This window comes from Bos taurus, chromosome 6 (assembly GCF_002263795.3).
Source record: "Bos taurus isolate L1 Dominette 01449 registration number 42190680 breed Hereford chromosome 6, ARS-UCD2.0, whole genome shotgun sequence".
In the NCBI taxonomy this organism is placed as follows: Eukaryota; Metazoa; Chordata; class Mammalia; order Artiodactyla; family Bovidae; genus Bos; species Bos taurus.
The window spans coordinates 15,227,115-15,248,592 of NC_037333.1; the positions used below are offsets into that span (position 1 = coordinate 15,227,115).

Below are 21,478 nucleotides of genomic sequence, written 5' to 3' on the forward strand. Positions count from 1 at the left end.
GTCTGACGTTATTGATATTTCTCCCAGCAATCTTGATTTCAGCTTGTGTTTCTTCCAGTCCAGCGTTTCTCATGATGTACTCTGCATATAAGTTAAATAAGCAGGGTAACAATATACAGCCTTGAGGTACTCCTTTTCCTATTTGGAACCAGTCTGTTGTTCCATGTCCAGTTGTAACTGTTGCTTCCTAACCTGCATACAAATTTCGCAAGAGGCAGATCAGGTGGATTAAAAAAAAAACACTCTTAACTTTTTATTATACCCTCCTTATTTAAAGAGATGTTTCTCACAGTTTCCAGTTTTCAGTGGTTTGAGGCACTCGACTTTAAATGAAAATATCTTTAGACTGCCTTGGAGGTGGGGAGGTGCAGAGTAAGAGAATTTTCTTCCTGGTCCTAATGTCCACCTAATTTTTGAAGCATAGGTTCGTTATTCTTATTATATTTTAAGCTTACAATTACATGCGTATATTATTAGACGCCTGGATGTCCCATTTCACTTTTCTTAATTTGTGGGGGATGAGTGGAGGGAGGGACAGGGTAAAAAATACTTTCCCTCTGAGAAAAGAAAGACGGTGTATATGGAAACTGATATTAAAACATTGGTGTGAGACTGGGAGGTCAGTAGGGGTCAATGGTACATTTAGCCCTCTCCTCAAAGGTGATTCTCTTCTACCTACACCCGTAAAATAAATAAAGCGAATTTCTTAGGCACGCAAATAGTTTTTGCATTGGACCAGTTGGTCCAGTTCTCCAATCTGCTAACTGCCTTACCCCCTTCGTTTCAGTTCACTATCTCTCTGCTGCTGCACTACCTCTACCCTTTTCCATATCCAAACCCTCCACCTAACCTCCCTCCTCTTCTGGCTTCTAGTCACTCTCGACTTTCTGCCACCTTCGCCCTCAGCATCCCCAGCGGGCACGTGACTGGGGGGCTCCGCAGACCGGGCCCCAAGTTACCTTGAGTCAAAGCCAGAGCTCGGCGGTGAGTGACCTGGAGGGTGCGGCAGGGGCAAGGAGGCAGAAAATGCGTTCGTTTCACGTGGCATCTCAGCGCAAATTTGCCTGGAATTGTTGGCGAGGAAGCGGGCAGGTTTTATTACTTACTTATAGCCTACGTGCTATTTTCGCCCTGGGGCTTCGCTTGGTTTTCAGAAACTTCATTCAAAGGCCTGGCGAGGCGGCCCACGAGGTCGGGACAGGGCGTTGTAGATGACCTCAAAGCTACTTCCTCCCCCTCCTAGCCCTTCCTTCTCTCCCCTAGTCACCTTTGCATAAACAAAACTGCCCCCGGGGCTAGAGAGGTCTCGCTGTCTCTTGCAAAGGGTTAAGATTTGTCGAATCGCACGAGGGGGAGGAGATTCCCCACAGACAAGTAAAAAGGGTGATGGACAAACGTGCGGGCACTAAGACCGCAAGGCATTCATTTCCTCCTACGGTGGATGCGGACGCCGGGAGGAGGAGAGTCCCGGAGAGAGGAGCTGGGAGCGGAGGCACAGGCAATGCTCAACCCCGACTGTAGCTGAGAGAGGCTGGGGGAAACCGGTTGCCGGAGATCGACCGGCGAGGGGAAGACCTTGGGGGGTGGGTGGGGGAAACAGACTGGAGAGCACTCGAAATCTAGCGCTTTACAGATTATTTTATTTTGTGTAGAGAACACGTAGCGACTCCGAAGATCAGCCCCAGTGAACATGTCAGTGTTGACTTTACAAGAATATGAATTCGAAAAGCAGTTCAACGAGAATGAAGCCATCCAGTGGATGCAGGAAAACTGGTAGGTGATGCTTTCGTGTGATACTGTCCCCAGGAGCCCCGCGCGTTTTCCCGGTGTGCCTTAATGTCGGTACTCCCTTTCTGGGGCGTGAATGGGGCGAGGAATCGCGGGTAGCGGGAGCGGATCGCTGAGTTCCCGGGTCTCCCCGGTGCAGGAGACCTTGGAGCTGCATGAAGCGCGTGAGTCTGTGGGTGCCCCTGGGTGAACCGTGGCTACACATGCATCTTTAACATAGATTATATAACATAGAACATACATGTGTACATAGAGTGCGACAGGGAAGGCGGGAGAGACGCCACAGACCCTACCTGAGCTACTCCTGGTTTCCCTCTAGATTTGGGTTTTCTTGCTTGGCCTCCTGCAAACAGATTGTGAAAGGCAGTGGAGGGAGGACCTGGTCTCCGGCTCTGTTTAACCCTTTCCCATCCGCCGTCCTCTGCTCTCTGGTCCTCGCCCTGTCCCCATCCCTCCTGTCTGCCCTTCCTTTCTCCTTGCAGCTCTTCTACTTCACTGTCTTCCTCCTTGCTGCTCCCCAGCCAGATTCCTCCTTTCCTGGACCCCTTTTCCCCATGCAGATCCCTTTCCAGTTTCCTGAAGAGACGGAGGCGGGGAGTGGGGGAGGAGGGGACAATGAAAACAGTAATAAAAATGAATGAACCCGAGCGAGTGGAGCCACGCCATTATTAAGTTTGTTTTACGGAAACGCCTTTTGGACACACTCGATTCTAATTTAGTGGGAAGCTGCTGATTGGAGTTGAGACACAGATTAAAAACCCCTGGGTCCGCAGAGTCCTTGGGGGGTGGGGAGTGTTCCCCACACAACTTCTAACCCGGGAAAGCATCTTTTCTTGTTAACTGTGTTCCCTCCGCCAGTCCTTCTGGAAATCCCTGTGTGGGAAGCGATCCCGTGTCACCTTGCAATATTTAACAGGGGAGGGTGTGTATGTTCATCTCGCTTCTAGCTTGTAGACGGAGCTGCTGTGGCAGACATTCTCTAACCACCCCCCCTTAACCCCGTGTCTGACGATCAGTAAAAAGAAAGCCCAAGGCAACCCCCAGCTAGGCAGCTGCTGGCAGCCTCCCAGGTACTGTTGGAGAGGGTCGGGCCGAGGGACCTCTGGGAAGGTGGGGGATTCCGCCTGCCGCGTGCGCTAGCGCGTGCCCCCAGCGCCCTCACGACCTGCCTTCCCTCCCCCAGCTCATCAAGGGAAACCGGAGACGCTAGCGCGCCTGGAGGCTGGGGGGTGGGTGCTCTGCGCCGGAACCCGGGAATGGGGGCTCAACGTCTTCTCCTCTGGAGGTTCGGCCGCCGCTCCCGCCTTCTCCCTCGCGGCCGGCCCGCCGGGGACCAGCTGGCCATTTGTGGTCTTAGGCTGGGCCCGCCCCGTGCGCCATGCGCGCCGGCGGGGTCGGGCCGGTTGGGGCGGGCGCGGCGCGCGGCCTGGCGCGCTCACACTTGCTGCGGCGTGGCTGGGGGCTTCCTCGGGCGCGGGGGCCGGAGGGCTACAGCCGGAAGCCAGGAGGGCCACGCGATTCGCTCGGAAGGCTGGGAAGTGCGGCAGCGCTCTGGGCCGAGGCCCCTCCTGGGCCTCCGAGGGCGGAGGCGCGGAGGGTGGGTCCGGAAGATGGTTGTGCACCGGGAGGCTCGATCCTGTAGGAGTTTAGACAATTAAGGCCTCTGCGCTTAGGGAAGCCAAGCGTCCCTCGGGCCCCACTAAAGGGACCTCTCTCCAGGCACTTCCTCCTCCTGCGTAGGGGGTGGTGCTGAAGGCCGGGCGGGGGCGGTGGCGCCGGGAGCCGCGCGGCGAACCAGCAGAAGGCGAAGGTCTTCTTTGCGACTGTTAGTCGTGGTGTCTTGTCACAGCGCTCAGTCCATCTTCCCGTCCCATCGGCCCTGCGCTGTCTGTGTTTCCTAATATCTGACCAGTCTTCACCTTGCTGCACGCTTGTTGAACCTGCCCCTCCGGAACTGGCCTACCCTCGGGCCGGATGCTCGAGCTCACTGTGGGCTAGCCCCTCTCCTTGCACCTCCTCGGTGGATACTCCTCCTACTCACTTGTTGCCTTTTCTCTGGGGCCACTTTCTGTGCTTCCACCACCTCCTGGTACTATTTCCCGCCTCTTTCTCTATTGGACTTCCCTGGTGGCTCAGACCGTAAAGCGTCTGTGTACAATGTGAGAGACCTGGGTTCGATCCCTGGGTTGGGAAGATTCCCTGGAGAGGGAAATGGCAACCCACTCCAGTACTCTTGCCTTGAAAATCCCATGGACGGAGGAGCTTGGTGCAGGCTGCTATCCATGGGGTCCCGAAGAGTCGGGCACGACTGAGCCACTTCACTTTCACTTTCTCTATTGACCAATACACCAATACACCCGAATCAAACAGGGCATAACCCTCTGGGGATTGAAAATGGGAAAAAATGCACCAATTTATCTTTGCCTGTTGGACTCTTACCACTCTGAGCTCTTTTTCTGTACATTTCATCTGGCAGTATCTTTCCTAGCTTTTATTCATATGCGTAAGTATTTAGATGTATGTCTGTGCCTCCTAGGAGAAGGAAATGGCAACCCACTCCAGTATTCTTGCCTGGAGAATTCCATGACCAGAGGAGCCTGGCAGGCTGCAGTCTACGGGGTCACAGAGAGTCAGACACGGCTGAGTGACTAACACACTGTGCCTCCTACTAGACCATCATCTCTTCAGGGCGTGTTTCTCATTCCACTCTTGAATGCATCTTGAAGAACACATTGTACAGGGCAGATACCTGGGAAAAGTCTTAATTAGTGAGTTAAAGTGATGATGGATGTCTATTTTATTGCCAGCACTGCTACCTGAACCTTAGCAGACTTGGCCTTCCCTTGAGTTTTGAATACTATGCCATAGTCACATATTAGGAGTTCCCCTTTCTGACTTTTTTCTGACTTTTTCTCTCTTTGACCCTAATTGTCTTGCTTCCTTTTTTTATCCCAGAGTGTATGCGTTTCTCCCAGTATCCTTGGGTGCCCATTTTATAGACCTCTCCCAAAATGTCAACAGCCAAAAAGTCTTGAACTAGGTGTATTAGAAAATGAAGGTTTTCCTTTTCATATCCCTTGTTAACCAAGGCTCACACGCTCTTGAGGAGAGGGAAAGTTTAGGGAGCACAAAGTCTTGCATGTGCCAGACTCATTAACTACAGATGACTTGAAATAGCTTCTGGAGGAAAAACAATGTTGTGAAGTTTCTACTGTATTTTTTTGACAAATTATTTTCAGTTGTCCTTAAAAATTCCCTAGACATAGCCTCAAATAAAACTCAGTTTACAGAATTAAGTTATAACTTATCTCTCAAAGATTAAGCTGCACTCACTGTGTTTTGAAGAATTGCAAGGAAGGTCAGGAGTGTTGTTGTTTTGTCAGGGTGCTGTCTGCACTTTGAATATGATTTAAGAAGGCCTTTATTAAACTTATCCTATAATCTGTATTCATTACTTTATTACATATTAATGTAATGGGACCCTTATTTTGGAGTGGTGTTTTTATAAACTAGAGTTGAACTGAAGCAAATTTATCAAGTTTATTGCTGCTCAAACAATGATTAACCCTGTATTCATTGTTTTAGACATGGGATAAATACTATAGACCATTTTACTTTTCTAGCAAATAGTTTCACATATAATACATTAGAAAAACTATGGGAAAATGCAGAGTAATAAATATGCCTTGGAGAATCACCCTGAGCCGCATCTTTATATGTCAGTTAAAAAGTATCCTGGGTAATATTATCTGGTAAATGAGAGGATATTGCATGAGATAGAGGAAAATACCTGTTTTTAGCTTAACAACATTTTTAAGTTCTGATTTGACACTGAAAAGTCCTTGTGGTTTTACAGCATTGAAAATAGAGGTGTTTTGTTCTTTTATGACATGTCTGGCCTTTACCTGTTATTTTCACAAGTAGCTGACTTCATTTATGGGGTCTGCTGGGAAGGGGGCAAAATCGCCTAGGGATTGGTAAGGTGACATAAAATTCACTGACTGAGAAGGGCAGCTGGGCTAAGCTCTGCCTTCTCTTTCAGCAGCCTGCCAGGTCTGAGCTAGCAGTGGTGGATGCTAGTTGCTTCAGTTGTAATTGTCTGACCAATGATGATTATCTTCTGATGTCGGCTGACACGGTGTTCACCAATAAGAAAGCAGGAGGCCTGTGCTGACTGCTGTAACATTATGTCTGTGAGGTGACGTCATCACAGGGTTTGCCTAGAACCTCACGAAACCCTCCCCCGCTCCCCTATGACATCCTTCACACCCAGCCTTTCACTGCTTTGTATATTTTTCTGACCTTCTTTCCACCCGTGGTAATGGTTATAAAGATTTTATTGTTTTTGTATTTTGTATGCTGTGTTTGAGGTCTATAAGATAGTGTGGGGATTTTTAGAAGTAAATACTGTCTGGCTAAGGAAACTATCTACAGATTGGTTTTTACTAAGGAAAAAATTAAACACTGTTAAAAAGAAATTGCACATCTTTTTGTTTTTTCTTAGATGTGAGATTTGGAAGGTAACATACAATTTCAATATGAAAAAACATAAAAGTATTATAAGCCTGTGTTAGATTTTTACTCAAAATATAGCATCTAATGTCTATCACACTTTGGAATGCAGGCTGTTTTTCCTGGAGTGACAATTGTTTTGCATTGATCTCTAAAATCCTCCTTGTGACTTGTGTGTTTTTGTAAGAAAAGTGGCTGGAAAACAGTACCGTCTGTGGTCATAAGACAGAAAAGGCCACAGTGTCTCATTTAATCAATACAAATGTGGTCAGCTGTCTAGGAAACTACTGTGTCCACACTGTACCCAGTGTGTTTTTGCCATTTAGTTTGGAGAATCACAGTTCATATTAGCCTTAAAATTGAAAATCCTAAGTGTGAGGAACTTAACATTTATTCAATAAACTTTAGAAAGCATTTGAGATGTTGGCCTCTTAGGCACTAGGTTAAGAGTGAGAACACTGAGAAAATGTATACAGAGAAAAATTGCAATCTCTGTTGTGATCCTAGCAAATAATATTGTCTCAACTTTAATCTGAACTTTTATGTGATGTATATTCATGCAGTCTGGCTTCTCTAGGGTTTCCAGGAATCATGCAAATTATTTATGATTATCTGTCTCTATATTCGCATTAGTAATAAATATGAATATAGTGATAAAATGTTTACATAGGCCTTTTGTTAAACTGGAAGTTAAATTTTGTGGTCTAGACACGACTCCTTGGTTCTTTTAATGTTCAGTTCAGTTCAGTCACTCAGTCCTGTCTAACTCTTTGCGACCCCATGAATTACAGCACGCCAGGCCTCCCTGTCCATCACCAACTCCTGGAGTTCACCCAAACTCATGTACATTGAGTCGGTGATGCCGTCTAGCCATCTCATCCTCTCTTGTCCCCTTCTCCTGCCCTCAATCTTTCCCAGCATCAGGGTCTTTTCAAATGAGTCAGTTCTTCCCATCAGGTGGCCAAAGTACTGGAGTTTCAGCTTTAGCATCAGCCGTTCCAGTCAACACCCAGGACTGATCTCCTTTAGGATGGACTGGTTGGATCTCCTTGCAGTCCAAGGGACTCTCAAGAGTCTTCTCCAACACCATGGTTCAAAAGCATCAATTCTTTGGCGCTTAGCTTTCTTCACCATCCAACTCTCACATCCATACATGACCATTGGAAAAACCATAGCCTTGACTAGGCGGACCTTTGTTGGCAAAGTAATGTCTCTGCTTTTTAATAATGCTATCTAGGTTGGTCATACCTTTCCTTCAAACATAAAGCATTTTGTGAGGACAGAAATGCACATTCTTATTTCAGATGTATACTTTATCAAATTAAAGTAAAGGTAAGCCATACTGTTGATTGAGGTCACAATAAATTTCTCTCTCCAATTCCAAATTATACAGTTTGATTTTTTTTTTTTTAAGTAGGAACGTGTCCTGCCTCTTTAAGGGAAGGTTATAACAGACACTTGTTTGACTTGAACATGACAACTTTTATGTCTGGGTTTCAGGAATGTATCTAATAGGGCAAAGGACCCCCAGGGACAAGAGTCATCTAATCTAACAGCAATAAAAGATTAAACATAAACCTGCCTCTGGAGAGCAAAAAACAATAGGATAATTGGCTCAGGGACCTTGTGGCATCTGGAAATAGACTGCGCACACGTACATTGGATATATCATTAACAAATACTCCAGCACTGCCCATTGCCTGGGAAACAGAGTCTGATTTAGAGGCGCTGGAAGGATTTAGTTACTGTCTGCAGTGAAGGTTGTAAGGGGTATAAAGGACCAGTCTAGTCCAGAGGCCAGCCTGTGTGGAGCCAGAGAATCTGGTGTGTCTGGTCCGGTAGGAAGAACCAGGGATATGGTTGGGAACTAAGTGCTGAGAGATTTTTCACAGGATTGCCTTGCAGAGGTCTAATCACTTTGGGGCATTGCTTTGAACACTTGCTTCTTCTGTATTTCCTCGTTAGAAGGGATTTCCATGTGAGCACATGAGAAGTAATGTTTTGTTTTTAGTTCGCTGTGTCTAGGAAGACTTGGTGTTCCTTTTTCCATAAGAGTCTTTGCATTGTCTCAGTCAGCATACAAAAGGTTACTGGAGCAGGGAGAAGAGGGTGGAGAAGAATGGCTCCAAATCCTATGGGATATAGTTCGTAACAAAATTTCTGTAATTGAATTAATGATGAGATTTTGGTTTTACCTTTTATAAATTTAGAAAAAGTTCTGCACTTAAACTGCAGACAACTTAAGTGTTCTTTTTGGAAACAAGAAAACAAGAAATATGGTTAGAAATATTCCAAAGGACCAAAAAAGAAAATAATCACTATAAGGAAAATACTGCATACTTAATATGTGTTAGGTATATTAGACGTGATTTTTCTAAAAGAGTGTTAATTTTCCTCAAAAAATAATATTTCTTGAAGTAAATTTTAAAATTTAATTTGCTAAACATTTATGACTTCTGTAACATTAGAAGAAAAAGTACCTTCATTCTTTTTCAGGTAATTTTTTAAGGCAACTTTTTTCCTATCGTAGAAAAAAAATCTTTTTTTAATTTGACAACTACTCTAAAATAAAGCATAAGAAATTGTTCATCATTTCATATTCTAGAGCAACATGTTTATGAGTCTAATACCAAAATTACAGCCTATCAGGTATACAGTGTTCTGATTGGCACAGTCTCTGAGTATGTAGTTAGAGTTCCAACTGGTAGAGGGTGAGGGCTGTACGATTGTCCTTGACTTTGCAAAACATTTAAACAGAAATTTTCACATTATAAACTTGGATAAATTTTTAAATGTTCAAACAAATTTTCACATATTTTAAACACTTGATATCTATTTATACTTTATCTTGAAAATAGGCTTTCATTTGAATGCCATATGATATGAATATTGTGGTACTTTTACAAAGAAATCTTTATTATTGAATTCTTTTTTAATTGAGCCAATGTTGATGCTTATCCCTCGTTAGCAGATAAGAAATGGTCAACATCCTGCAGCTGCTATGTAGGCTTGGATTGGTATTTATGTGGATAGTTCAGGCAAACCAGAGAGCTGCTTTTTTAAATTTGCATTATTACATAGAGAGACTAACACACTCACAAAGGAAATCTGCACAGAATAAGCTGGACGAAAAAAAAGAAGAAAGACTCTACTGTGTTTTTGTGAATTATCTCTTGGCTAAGGAACAAAAAGCTCAGTTTTGGGGAGACTGTTTCTTCCCCACAAAACATTTGGTATCCAGAGCCTCTTTTTTCCCCAGCAATGCTGAAGGGACAGGGTATAGGGACTCAAGCTGGTGAGTTATGCTCATCCTACCTTCGCACATTGAAATGCTGTTCTTGTTCAGTTGCTCAGTTGTGTCTTAGTCTTTGCAACCCCATGGACTGCAGCACACCAGGCTTCCCTGTCCTACACTGTCTCCCGGAGTTTGCTCACACTCATGTCCATTGAGTCGGTGATGTTATCCAGCCGTCTCATCCTCTGTCATCCCCTTCTCCTCCTGCTCTCAATCTTACTCAGCATCAGAGTCTTCTGCAATGAGTCAGGTGTTTGCATCAAGTAGCCAAAGTACTAGAGCTTCAGCTTCAGCCTCAGTTCTTCCAGTGAATATTTAGGGTCGATTTCCTTTATGATTGACTGGTTTGATCTCCTTGCTGTCCAAGGGACTCACTGGAACATAGATTCTAACGAAAAGTGGTGCAATTGTATACTCCTTTCGGGATAAAACTTTTCTTAGTGAGTAGAATACATAGTCTCTTTTATATTTATAGTCTGTCTTGTCTAGATGTGCTCTAATAGATTTAAACTATTTTCCTTAGGTGGTTACAATATAACAGTTCCAAATGCCTTGTTGATATGCAAAGTGTAGAATATTTGGAATATAGGTAGTTTACCCAAGTATTGCTATAAGCTGTGTTTTCATTGATCTTGGATCAGACCATCAATAGCATGCCAATTGTCTTCAGTAGTTGGCTTAAATTGCTTTTTTTTCACCTGAAAATAATACTCTTGTTTTCTCATGAGTTCAGCTGAGTTTAAAGATTTAATATTTCCACGCTAGTTCCTGAAGTTTGTATATGTGTTGGTTTTCATCAAATTATATGCGTCTGGAGGCCTAGAATTAGGAGATATACATAAAATCTTTACTTTTCTCTTAAGATCTTATGTAGAAAGGTATTAGGATGCATCTTCATAGAGCTATGTATTGTCACAAACAGTTTGTAAGGGAATAAACTCCTATTAAGTTGTAGCTGCTGCTTTTTTTTTTTTCTTCAGTTTCTTTTGTAGTTATAGTTTCTTCATTCAGTGGGTAGGCCTGGTGCAAGTAACTTGAAATTATACATTGTCAGAAATTTAGGTAACATAAGAAAAAATAGAGTAAAAGTTACCTTTAGGTAAACATTTTGGTGTAAATCTTTTTAAACATCTTTCTTTCCATTTATCCATCTTTATATTTTTAGCAAGAATATTTTCATAGAGTTCATACCCTATTTTTCTGTAACCTGACTTTTTTTTCTTGATAAAGGTTGGAACATTTTTCCCTATTCTTAAATACTTCTTCACCAAATTGTTAAGTGGGATAATTGTGTTTCTTTAATGTAGTGTTTGTTCTAGCTGACATTGGAAAAGCTTGAGGAGACATGTGTCACTGTTTTCAAAAGAGCAAAGACTACACTGGTTAATAGACCAGTAGAATAAATATGCAGTATATTTCAGATTATTTTCTTCATGGATTATGTCTTCTTTGGGTAATAACATCAGTTTGCTGTGTAGAACAAACCACCAATCAAGGAATAGTGTTAAGATGCTTTTAACTGCAAGTAACATTATAATTAGGAGAAGGCAATGGCACCCCACTCCAGTACTCTTGCCTGGAAAATCCCATGGATGGAGGAGCCTGGTGGGCTGCAGTCCATGGGGTCGCTAAGAGTCGGACATGACTGAGCATCTTCACTTTCACTTTTCACTTTGACACATTGAAGAAGGAAATGGCAACCCACTCCAGTGTTCTTACCTGGAGAATCCCAGGGACAGGGGAGCCTGGTGGGCTGCTGTCTATGGGGTCGCACAGAGCCAGACACGACTGAAGCGACTTAGCAGCAGCAGCAGCAGCATTATAACTGTGGCTTAAAACATAAAACTTTTACTTATTTCATATAAGAGTAGCTCCGATTGGAAAACTTTGTAGTCGTTCAGTGGCTTAATAATGGTATTAGTGTTTCAGGTTCTATCTGGGTTTTTACCGTCCTTACTGTATCTACCTGCTTCTGTGATGGCCTGCTTCTGAGCCTTGTCAGGCCCTAGTTCACCTTTCTCTGTTGGTGTTCATTCTCAGGCTTGACTAAGTCACACCCAGCAATTTGTGTTGTTGAGGCGGGGAAGCAGGTCAGAGGTGCTATTTGAATACAGTGATAAGCGGATGAGGTCAGTGGATGAAATAGCACACTACTATGGTTATGCAGGTTGGGCTTTTTCTACTTTCTTACACAGACCTGCAGATGACTCAGCACAGGGCTGATACAGGAAGGTACAGGAAGGTATCACATGAACATATGAAAAGTCAGCATGGCTCGGAATGCTGTTTTTCCTCTTGTACTTAGGATCTCAAGAAAAGCAGGTTTGGGAGATCCGTGAACGTTAGTTTTCGTGTACTTCCTCTGCACTAGGTAACATAAAGTTCAGATGAAAACTCCCCATATTCCAGGCAACATAGGTTCATTGTCTCACCGTGTTAGTCGCTCAGTTGTGTCCAACTCTTTGCCACCCCATGGACTGTAGCCTACCAGGTTGTCTGTCCATGGAATTTTCCAGGCAAGAACACTGGAGTGAGTTGCCATTCCCTTCTCCAGGGGATCTTCCCAACCCAGGGATCGAACCCTGGTCCTCTTTCACCGTGGGCAGATTCTTCATCTTCTGAGCCACCAACGAAACCCCTGTCTCACTGTAACAAGACTTAAAGTCCTTGGTTACAAAAGAGAAGGTAATCACTAACCAACCGATATGAAGTCCGGATTATACTCCACAAAGTTTTTGTATGGATTAGTACTGTCTCCCTCTGTCCATTTTCCTTATAGGTGGTGCAATTGATTCTCATTACTTGACTAGATATGTTCTATAACGTCACTGGAAACACTAAATTGGCAAATTCTGTTCCTAGAAGAAATACAGAGTTAGGTTCCTGCAAGCTTCTGGCCATATTTTTGTCAACCAGTCAACACATAACTTTGTTTTATATGTTTCTGTTTGCATGCTCACTTGTTCAGTCATGTCTGACTCTTTGTGACCCCATGGACTGTAGGCCACCAGGCTCCTCTCTGTCCATGGAATTTTCCAAGCAAGAATATTGGAGTGGGTTGCCATTTCCTATCCAGTGTTTCTGTTTAAAGACACCTTATTTTACACCTTATTTATGTATAGTTGATTCATGAACACTGAACTCACAGCCAACAGCACCATAACTCATGCCTGAAAGAATGTGATCGAACACATGAATTTCTCTGTAAAACAGGACAGCCTTGTATTTAGGAACATTAGTTAGATGGCATTTCAGCCCTGGGGGCCATTTTTAACAGGGAAATCACCAACAAAAAAGCACAAAAGTGTAGAACATGTGACACTGCTGCTGCTGCTGCTAAGTAGCTTCAGTCGTATGCAACTCAGTGCGACCCCATAGATGGCAGCCCACCAGGCTCTGCTGTCCCTGGGATTCTCCAGGCAAGAACACTGGAGTGGGTTGTCATTTCCTTCTCCAATGCATGAAAGTGAAAAGTGAAAATGAAGTCACTCTTAGTGACCCCATGGACTGCAGCCCACCAGGCTCCTCCGTCCATGGGATTTTCCAGGCAAGAGTACTGGAGTGGGTTGCCATTGCCTTCTCCAACATGTAACACTAAGTAGACTGAAAAATGGACACTTATTTCCAATATGAGAGTTGAAATAAGAAGGCAGAGCATTACCTTGTTTGACCTAAGCCTGAAGCTCAGGCATTGGGCAACTCAGATTACTCACCACTCTGTGAATGACCATGAATGACCATGGAAGCACTGTGTGGGGGGTGAGAAATAAATTCTAATAAGTAGGTGAACTTGCAATAATGAGGATCAACTGTATTCTGCTATAGGAGGTAACATCCAGAGTTCAAGTGTTTGTGCTGTCCTGGATAACCCTGATTTATAATGGCAGCACTCAGCTATGCTTAGCAGTGAAAATACTTTTTCACAGAATGCTGAGAAGGCGTCTCTTCATACATACAGAGAACTTGTCTTTTCGGATTTGTATCACAAAGCATGCCTTTAAAAGCTCGAGATTTGAAATTTTATTAAAGGACAAATTTTATTAAGGGACAAAAGAAAACTTGGGGTTTTCTAAGGGAGAATCCAGAGAGAACTGGGGAGAGAAGGATGGGTAATTGAAAACACACCTGTACATGCACTCAAACATACACAATTAATCCTTATCAATTGGATTTATGATTGTGGAAAGTGATTAAATTGTGTTCGCTAGAATTTGTGAGTAATGCTTATTTGAAGACTTCTGGGCATTTAATAAGGGTATTATGTGTGTGTGTGTGCTCAGTCATGTCCAACTCTTTGCAGCTCCGTGGATTGTAGCCAACCAGGCTCCTCTATCCATGGAATTTTCCAGGCAAGAACACTGGAGTGGGTTGCCATTTCCTTCTCCAGGAGATCTTCCCGACCCAGGGATCAAACTCTTGTCTCTTGCATTGGCAGGCAGACGCTTTACCACTGTTCCATTTGGGAAGCCCAACAAGAATGTTAACTAACAGTTATTGAGAGCCTATCCCAGGTCTAACAGGGACTTTATGAACAGTGACTCAACTAAGCCTCCGCTTTACAAAATGCACTTTGTGATGGGGCCTGTTTTGCAACTGAGGAACCCCAGGTACAAAGAGCATGAGTAACTTGCAAAGACTCCTACAGAAAGGGGTTCAGATGCTGGGCATCCTCAGAGACGGGTTCATAGCCTGGTAGGCTGAGTCTGCCCACTGGCTGCACTCTGTCTCCCACTTTGGCCTGCAACCCAGCACTTACTGGGAAAATCACAGAAACCATTTCCAAAGACAGTGTTTTAAAAGTATAGGGATGGGTGACAGAGTGGGCTTCATTCATTTTCTTTAGGAAAGTCCAGATCGCTGGAAGTATACTGTGTGAAATAGGAGTTTTGGTAATAATTATGGTTGTATCTTTTGGATGGGACTCTTATTCCAATAATTTACAGCAATATAATGCTCACTTAAGCTAAAAATACTTATAGAATATGCTTATTCACTCTTGAAGAGTTTCATTTATTTATTTTTGGTAATCTCTTCTGTGTTCACATATTCTGGGTTGTAGTCTTACAGTGATACAAAGGCAGAATTTCTACTGAACATTAATCTTAAAAAAAAATTCCCTTACTGGACTTTCCAATTGGAATCAAGCACTAAATCTAGAATTTTATACCAAAAATACAAGAAAGAACTTCCTTAATTGGACTGATATTTGTCAGTACCTATAGGCCTCAAAAAGTTTTGTGCAGACTATTAAATTAGCCTTAAACATTGAAGTAGGCATTCTGTTCTTCTATGGCTGAGAAAATAACTCTACAAAATAAGTATATGTATATATATGTAATTATTATTAAAAATTAATATCAGTGATCTTCTTGTATGTACTTGACTAAGATCAATTATAGTCAAGAATAGTCTGATAGAAGGGTCCTCTACCTGCACACCCACCCCCCCAAAAAAAACCCAGAAAAATTTTATAGATACTTATATACCCATTAAAGTTACATTACCGAGAAATGTATCTTGGTAGAAAATGTACATCATATAATATTACAGGGAAAAATTACCTGCCTACAAAACAGTCTGGCCAATTTGTAAAACACACACATTGCACACATACATATACATAATTAGTACAGTTAGTTTGTTACAGTTTTACCTGTGTATGTACCAAAATTCTAATTATGATTGTCTTTTGAAAACAGGGTTAGGTTTTTACTCCAGGGAACCAATAGTTGTCTCAATGCACCTAATATTTTACTAGTGGAGAGACTTCTAGAGGTCTTGCTCTTCAGCAGCTGTGTGCATCCAGGCTGATCCATCTGTTCTTGGGTCAAACCAGCTGGTAATTACTAAAAGATCAGAGTGTGCGTGGCATGCAGGAGATGGGCAAGAAGAGAGAGAAGAAGGCAATGTCCTATGAGTGTTAGATCCTCTGTAAATATCTCTATCTATTTGAATTACAATCCATTCAGGAAGGCAAATGTCCATGCAAAATATAGGTAGGTGTCATATAGCAGAGCAAATACTCAAGTGCTGGAATATAGAAATTATAGAAAATAGAAAAGAAAATCACTATAGTGGGACTTTAGAAAGACTCCATTAAGAGGCAGGAAACTTGAGAGCTCTTATTGTAGGTAGATTGACAAAAAGGAGAACTGGGCATTTACTTTTAAGGTGGTAGAAGAGAAAACCAACCCCATGTTCTCCGATATGCCAGCCATGACTGTGTACAGAGGGCCGAGATTAAGAGGCAGTGTTCAGGGGCTCTCTGTTAGCCAGGCCAAAAGTACCAACACAGAATTTAAGAGAGTTAATATCTGAAGAGGACGGCAACCAGGTATCTAATTATTCCTCAAAAGACTTAGATGATTTTGGCAATAAGGTAAGGATAAGGCAATGTCCTAGACCAAGACTAGAGCAATGTTTGAAGAAAGTCAGTGATAGGATATCAAAGAACACACCAGCACAAGGCCCAGATTCATGTGGCCCAAGGCATTTCCTAATCTCACTAGCAGGCTAGAATCCGGTCCCCAGGGGAATGGATAATGCTGAGGTATCATCCTGGAAGCTGGGCTCTGAGCCAGGCTGTGTTGCTAAGCTGTCCTAGGAGTAATGGGACTCTGTGTCACTGACGGGGGAAGTGGCCAGGTATATTGAAAAGCGGCTCATTTGTTGATAATCAGTTAGGAAGGTAGAAAAGCCTAGTTGGTCGCCTTGCTTAGAGAGGACCACCCCTCCCTTCCATCTGCCCTGGTGGGCCAAAGGGTGCAGGTGGACAGTGTAGGGTTGATTGTCCTTGGAAATCCATCTTGGCTTCTCTCGAATGCATGGGTAAATGTTTGGTTTTTTGAAGCAGATGTTACCTGGTAACTTCTACATACCTTATTTCATAAATTCCCCTGATAGTCTGGGCAGGAATGCACTGTAACTGTTCCTTTATAGTTGAGGAAAGTGAGTCGTAAAGAAATGATTGGCTCACTTCTGCCCCAGAGCAAGTGAGTGACTGACTTGGGATTCAATCTTGAGCATGCCCATCTCCCAAGACTGGAACCCATGCGCCTCCCGACCCACTACAGCCCCACATGTTGAGGAGAACAGGTAAAGCATGGCCCTTCCTTGTCTTTGTGAGTTGGACAAGCCGAACTCATTCCCACCTGCTCTTTCTTGCAGTGACATTAAGTGAAGGATTAGATAAGCAGCAGCGGCTGCAAGGCGGAGAAGGTAATGGCACCCCACTCCAGTACTCTTGCCTGGAAAATCCCATGGACGGAGGAGCCTGGTAGGCTGCAGTCCATGGGGTCGCTAGGAGTCAGACACAACTGAGTGACTTCACTTTCACTTTCCACTTTCATGCATTGGAGAAGGAAATGGCAACCCACTCCAGTGTTCTTGCCTGGAGAATCCCAGGGACGGGGGAGCCTGGTGGGCGGCCGTCTCTGGGGTCCCACAGAGTCAGACACGACTGAAGAGACTTAGCAGCAGCAGTAGCAGCTGCAAGGAGACTCAGCCCTGCCTGACTGAGGTTTACTTAAGGTTGTTGTGAGGAATGAGGTTGGGTACATGCGCGTAGATTGGCAACTTGGAAACCAGCCTTAGGACTTGGAGTAACTTCAGTAGGCATAGTGGCGGGGGGTGGGGGGAGTGGTGGGAGGGGAAAGAAAAACACATGTAAATCAGGTAGGAACATAATGGTAAAAGTGCCCTCTTCTTTCATAAGCCCAAATCATATTTAGGATGAGCTATACGCAAGTGCCAATACTTAAATATTTTGACCTTTGAAATGACAACATCATATGTTTCAGCTAAAACAGGTTCCCTGTTGTTTTGATCACACTTTTACTTCACATCCACTTTCACTGAGAGGCTGTTGGAAAGGGTTGCCTTTAATCTAGCATTGTTTGCAGACAGCAAGCAAACAATCTGTATTGCTTGTCGAACTAGTTGGAAGTCAGTTCTCTTTGTGCAGAAAAAAGGCCAAACCTGCTGCACAAGTTTATGTATTTGCCACGATTAGGATAAACATTATAAAAATTAAATGCAGAGAAAGGTCACGCACAGTATTACTTTTTGGAAATCTTTGCTTTCATCAGAAACAGCCTACCTGCCTGCCTTCCATCCTATTTTCTGTCTTTCAACAAATCCTCATGGCATGTCTATGGCAGCCTTGTGATAGTGGAATTATTTAAGTGTTTACCTAGAGCCTGAGTTATAATACCCATGCCATAAATGAAGTTCTCCATTTCTCTTTTTATTGTTTTTTTAATTTAATTTAATTTTCTTTTTTAACTTTACAATATTGTATTGGTTTTGCCATATATTAAAATGAATCTGCCACTGGTATACATGGGTTCCCCATCCTGAACCCTCCTCCCACCTCCCTCCCCATACCATCCCTCTGGGTCTTCCCAGTGCACCAGCCCCAAGCATCCAGTATCGTGCATCGAACCTGGACTGGCAACTTGTTTCATATATGATATTATACATGTTTCAATGCCATGCTCCCAAATCATCCCACCCTCTCCCTCTCCCACACAGTCCAAAAGACTGTTCTATACATCAGTGTCTCTTTTGCTGTCTTGTATACAGGGTTATTGTTACCATCTTTCTAAATTCCATATATATGCGTTAGTATACTGTATTGGTGTTTTTCTTTCTGGCTTACTTCACTCTGTATAATAGGCTCCATTTTCATCCACCTCATTAGAACTGACTCAAATGCATTCTTTTTAATGGCTGAGTAATACTCCATTGTGTAAATGTACCACAGCTTTCTTATCCATTCATCTGCTGATGGACATCTAGGTTGCTTCCATGTCCTGGCTATTATAAACAGTGCTGCGATGAACATTGGGGTACACGTGTCTCTTTCAACTCTGGTTTCCTCAGTGTGTATGTCCAGCAGTGGGATTGCTGGATCATAAGGCAGTTAGTTCTATTCCCAGTTTTTTAAGGAATCTCCACACTGTTCTCCATAGTGGCTGTACTAGTTTGCATTCCCACCAACAGTGTAAGAGGGTTCCCTTTTCTCCACACCCTCTCCAGCATTTATTGCTTGTAGACTTTTGGATCGCAGCCATTCTGACTGGCATGAAATGGTACCTCTTAGTGGTTTTGATTTGCATTTCTCTGATAATGAGTGATGTTGAGCATCTTTTCATGTGTTTGTTAGCCATCTGTATGTCTTCTTTGGAGAAATGTCTATTTAGTTCTTTGGCCCATTTTTTGATTGGGTCATTTATTTTTCTGGAATTGAGCTGTAGGAGTTGCTTGTATATTTTTGAGATTAGTTGTTTGTCAGTTGCTTCATTTGCTATTATTTTCTCCCATTCTGAAGGCTGTCTTTTCACCTTGCTTATAGTTTCCTTTGTTGTGCAGAAGCTTTTAAGGTTAATTAGGTCCCATTTGTTTATTTTTGCTTTTATTTCCAATATTCTGGGTGGTGGGTCATAGAGGATCCTGCTGTCATGCATGTCAGAGAGTGTTTTGCCTATGTTCTCCTCTAGGAGTTTTATAGTTTCTGGTCTTACATTTAGATCTTTAATCCATTTTGAGTTTATTTTTGTGTATGGTGTTAGAAAGTGGTTGACCAGTTTTCCCAGCACCACTTGTTAAAGAGATCGTCTTTAATCCACGTGGATTAAAGACGATCTCTTTAACAAGTGGTGCTGGGAAAACTGGTCAACCACTTGCAAAAGAATGAAACTAGAACACTTTCCATTTCTCTTTTTAAAACCATGGCCTCAACTTTCTTTTCCCCGAATGTGTCATTAAAGAAGCAGTGTGTGACTATCTGACACCTCCTTCTGGTATTTCATTCTAATTTCATTCCTTTGTGGTAGAGAATATACCCTGTATGATTTCAACCTTTTAAACTATTTTGAAGGTTTTCTTGTGGCCTAGTATATAGTCTATCCTCTGGATGCAGGCACACTGAGTTCCAGATCCACCTTTGCCATTTGTCACTCCATGGTTTGCTGAATTTCAGTTCAGTTCAGTTTAGTCACTCAGTCATGTCTGACTCTTTTCAACTCCATGGACTGCAGCACGCCAGGCCTCCCTGTCCATCACCACCTCCTGGAGTTTACCCAAACTCATGTCCATTGAATCAGTGATGCCATCCAGCCATCTCATCCTCTGTTGTCCCCTTCTCCTCCCACCTTCGGTCTTTCCCAGCATCAGCGTCTTTTCAAATGAGTCAGGTCTTCACATCAGGTGGCCAAAGTATTGGCATTTCAGCTTCAACATCAGTCCTTCCAATGACCACCCAGGACTGATTTCCTTTAGGATGGGCTGGGTGGATCTCCTTGCAGTCCAAAGGACTCTCAAGAGTCTTCTCCAACACCACAGTTCAAAAGCATCAATTCTTTGGTGCTCAGCTTTCTTTATAGTCCAACTCTCACATCCATACATGACTACTGGAAAAACCATAGCCTTGACTAGATGGACCTTTGTTGGCAAAGTAATGTCTCTGCTTTTCAATATGCTGTCTAGGTTGGTCATAGCTTTTCTTCTAAGGAGTAAGCGTCTTTTAATTTCATGGCTGCAGTCACTATCTGCAGTGATTTTGGAGCCCCCAAAAATAAAATCTGACACTGTTTCCATTGTTTCCCCATCTATTTGCCATGAAGTGATGGGACCAGATGCCATGATCTTCATTTTCTGAATGTTGCTCTTTGAGCCAATTTTGTCACTGTCCTCTTTCACTTTCATCAAGAGGCTCTCTAATTCTTCTTCACTTGCTGAACTTGGGCACATTCATTAACCTCCATGGGTCTTCATTTCTCAGTGTGAAATTTGGGTAATCAAATGGGGTTCTGGCCGGAATTAAACTTGATAAAGTGTGTAAACCTCTTACAAATGTCCGGAGTTTTATAAACCCTCTGTAAAAGGTAGCTTTTACTGGTTTGTCTGTGAACCACCATTTTATTTTTGCCTGGCTCTCCGTATAACAACAGGGTTCCTAATCCAACACTTAAGGCAATGGCACCCCACTCCAGAACTCTTGCCTGGAAAATCCCATGGATGGAGGAGCCTGGTGGGCTACCGTCCATGGGGTTGCTAAGAGTTGGACATGACTGAGCGACTTCCCTTTCACTTTTCACTTTCATGCACTGGAGAAGGAAATGGCAACCCACTCCAGTGTTCTTGCCTGGAGAATCCCAGGGATGGGGGAGCCTGGTGGGCTGCCCTCTATGGGGTCCCACAGAGTCAGATAGGACTGACTTAGCAGCAGGCATTCAGAAACATTGTATCACAATTCTGTCTAAAACCTTTTCACTGCTTGCAGATTGCCTATCCATGGACTCAAATTGCACAACCTGATACGCAAGATTCTTTGTAATATGACCTCAACTCACCATTTCTGTATTAAGTTAGTTCCCCCTTTTTCCTATGGATAACTTATGTTCATGGCAGACTGAAGCACTTCTTACTTCCTTTGTGTTTCCATCCCATCTTTTCCTTTTATTTCTGTCACCAGGAATATCCATCTCTTTTCCCTGCTTTGAAAACTTACCCAGAAAGCTCCACGTTCCCTCCCACCTTCATAAATCCTTAAGTTTTTTGAAATGGTTTTAATCTTTGCCTTTAAACCCCCTAACTCTTCCATTTGCATTTAAACCCTCTAAACTCCAATTTAGTTCTGGCAGATTCTCTCTTAATAGTTAGTTGTGACTTGTATTATCATCTTTATAGCATTTTATACTAATTTTGATAAGATTTGCCTTTCAATCAAGCCTGCCACAAAGCACAGTAAGTTCAATAACTATTTGTTGTTGTTATTTAGTCAGGAAGTCGCGTCCGACTCTTGCAACCCCGTGGACTATAGCCCCCCAGGCTCCTCTGGAGTGGAGCCATTTCCCTGGAGTGGTGGAGTGGGTTGCCATT

General features: G+C 43.2%; 1 protein-coding gene across 3 annotated transcripts in view; it reads left to right on the forward strand.

The window, feature by feature from the left end:
- Nucleotides 1–886: 886 nt before the first annotated feature.
- Nucleotides 887–21,478, forward strand: part of ELOVL6 (ELOVL fatty acid elongase 6) — a 134,448-nt gene continuing 113,856 nt past the window's right edge. The window contains exons 1-2 of one of the 3 annotated variants that reach the window (XM_015471503.3): nucleotides 887–984; nucleotides 1,653–1,773. In XM_015471503.3, coding sequence (XP_015326989.1) covers nucleotides 1,691–1,773 — 83 coding nt within the window. In that variant the 5' untranslated portion in view covers nucleotides 887–984; nucleotides 1,653–1,690. 3 annotated transcript variants of the gene reach the window in all.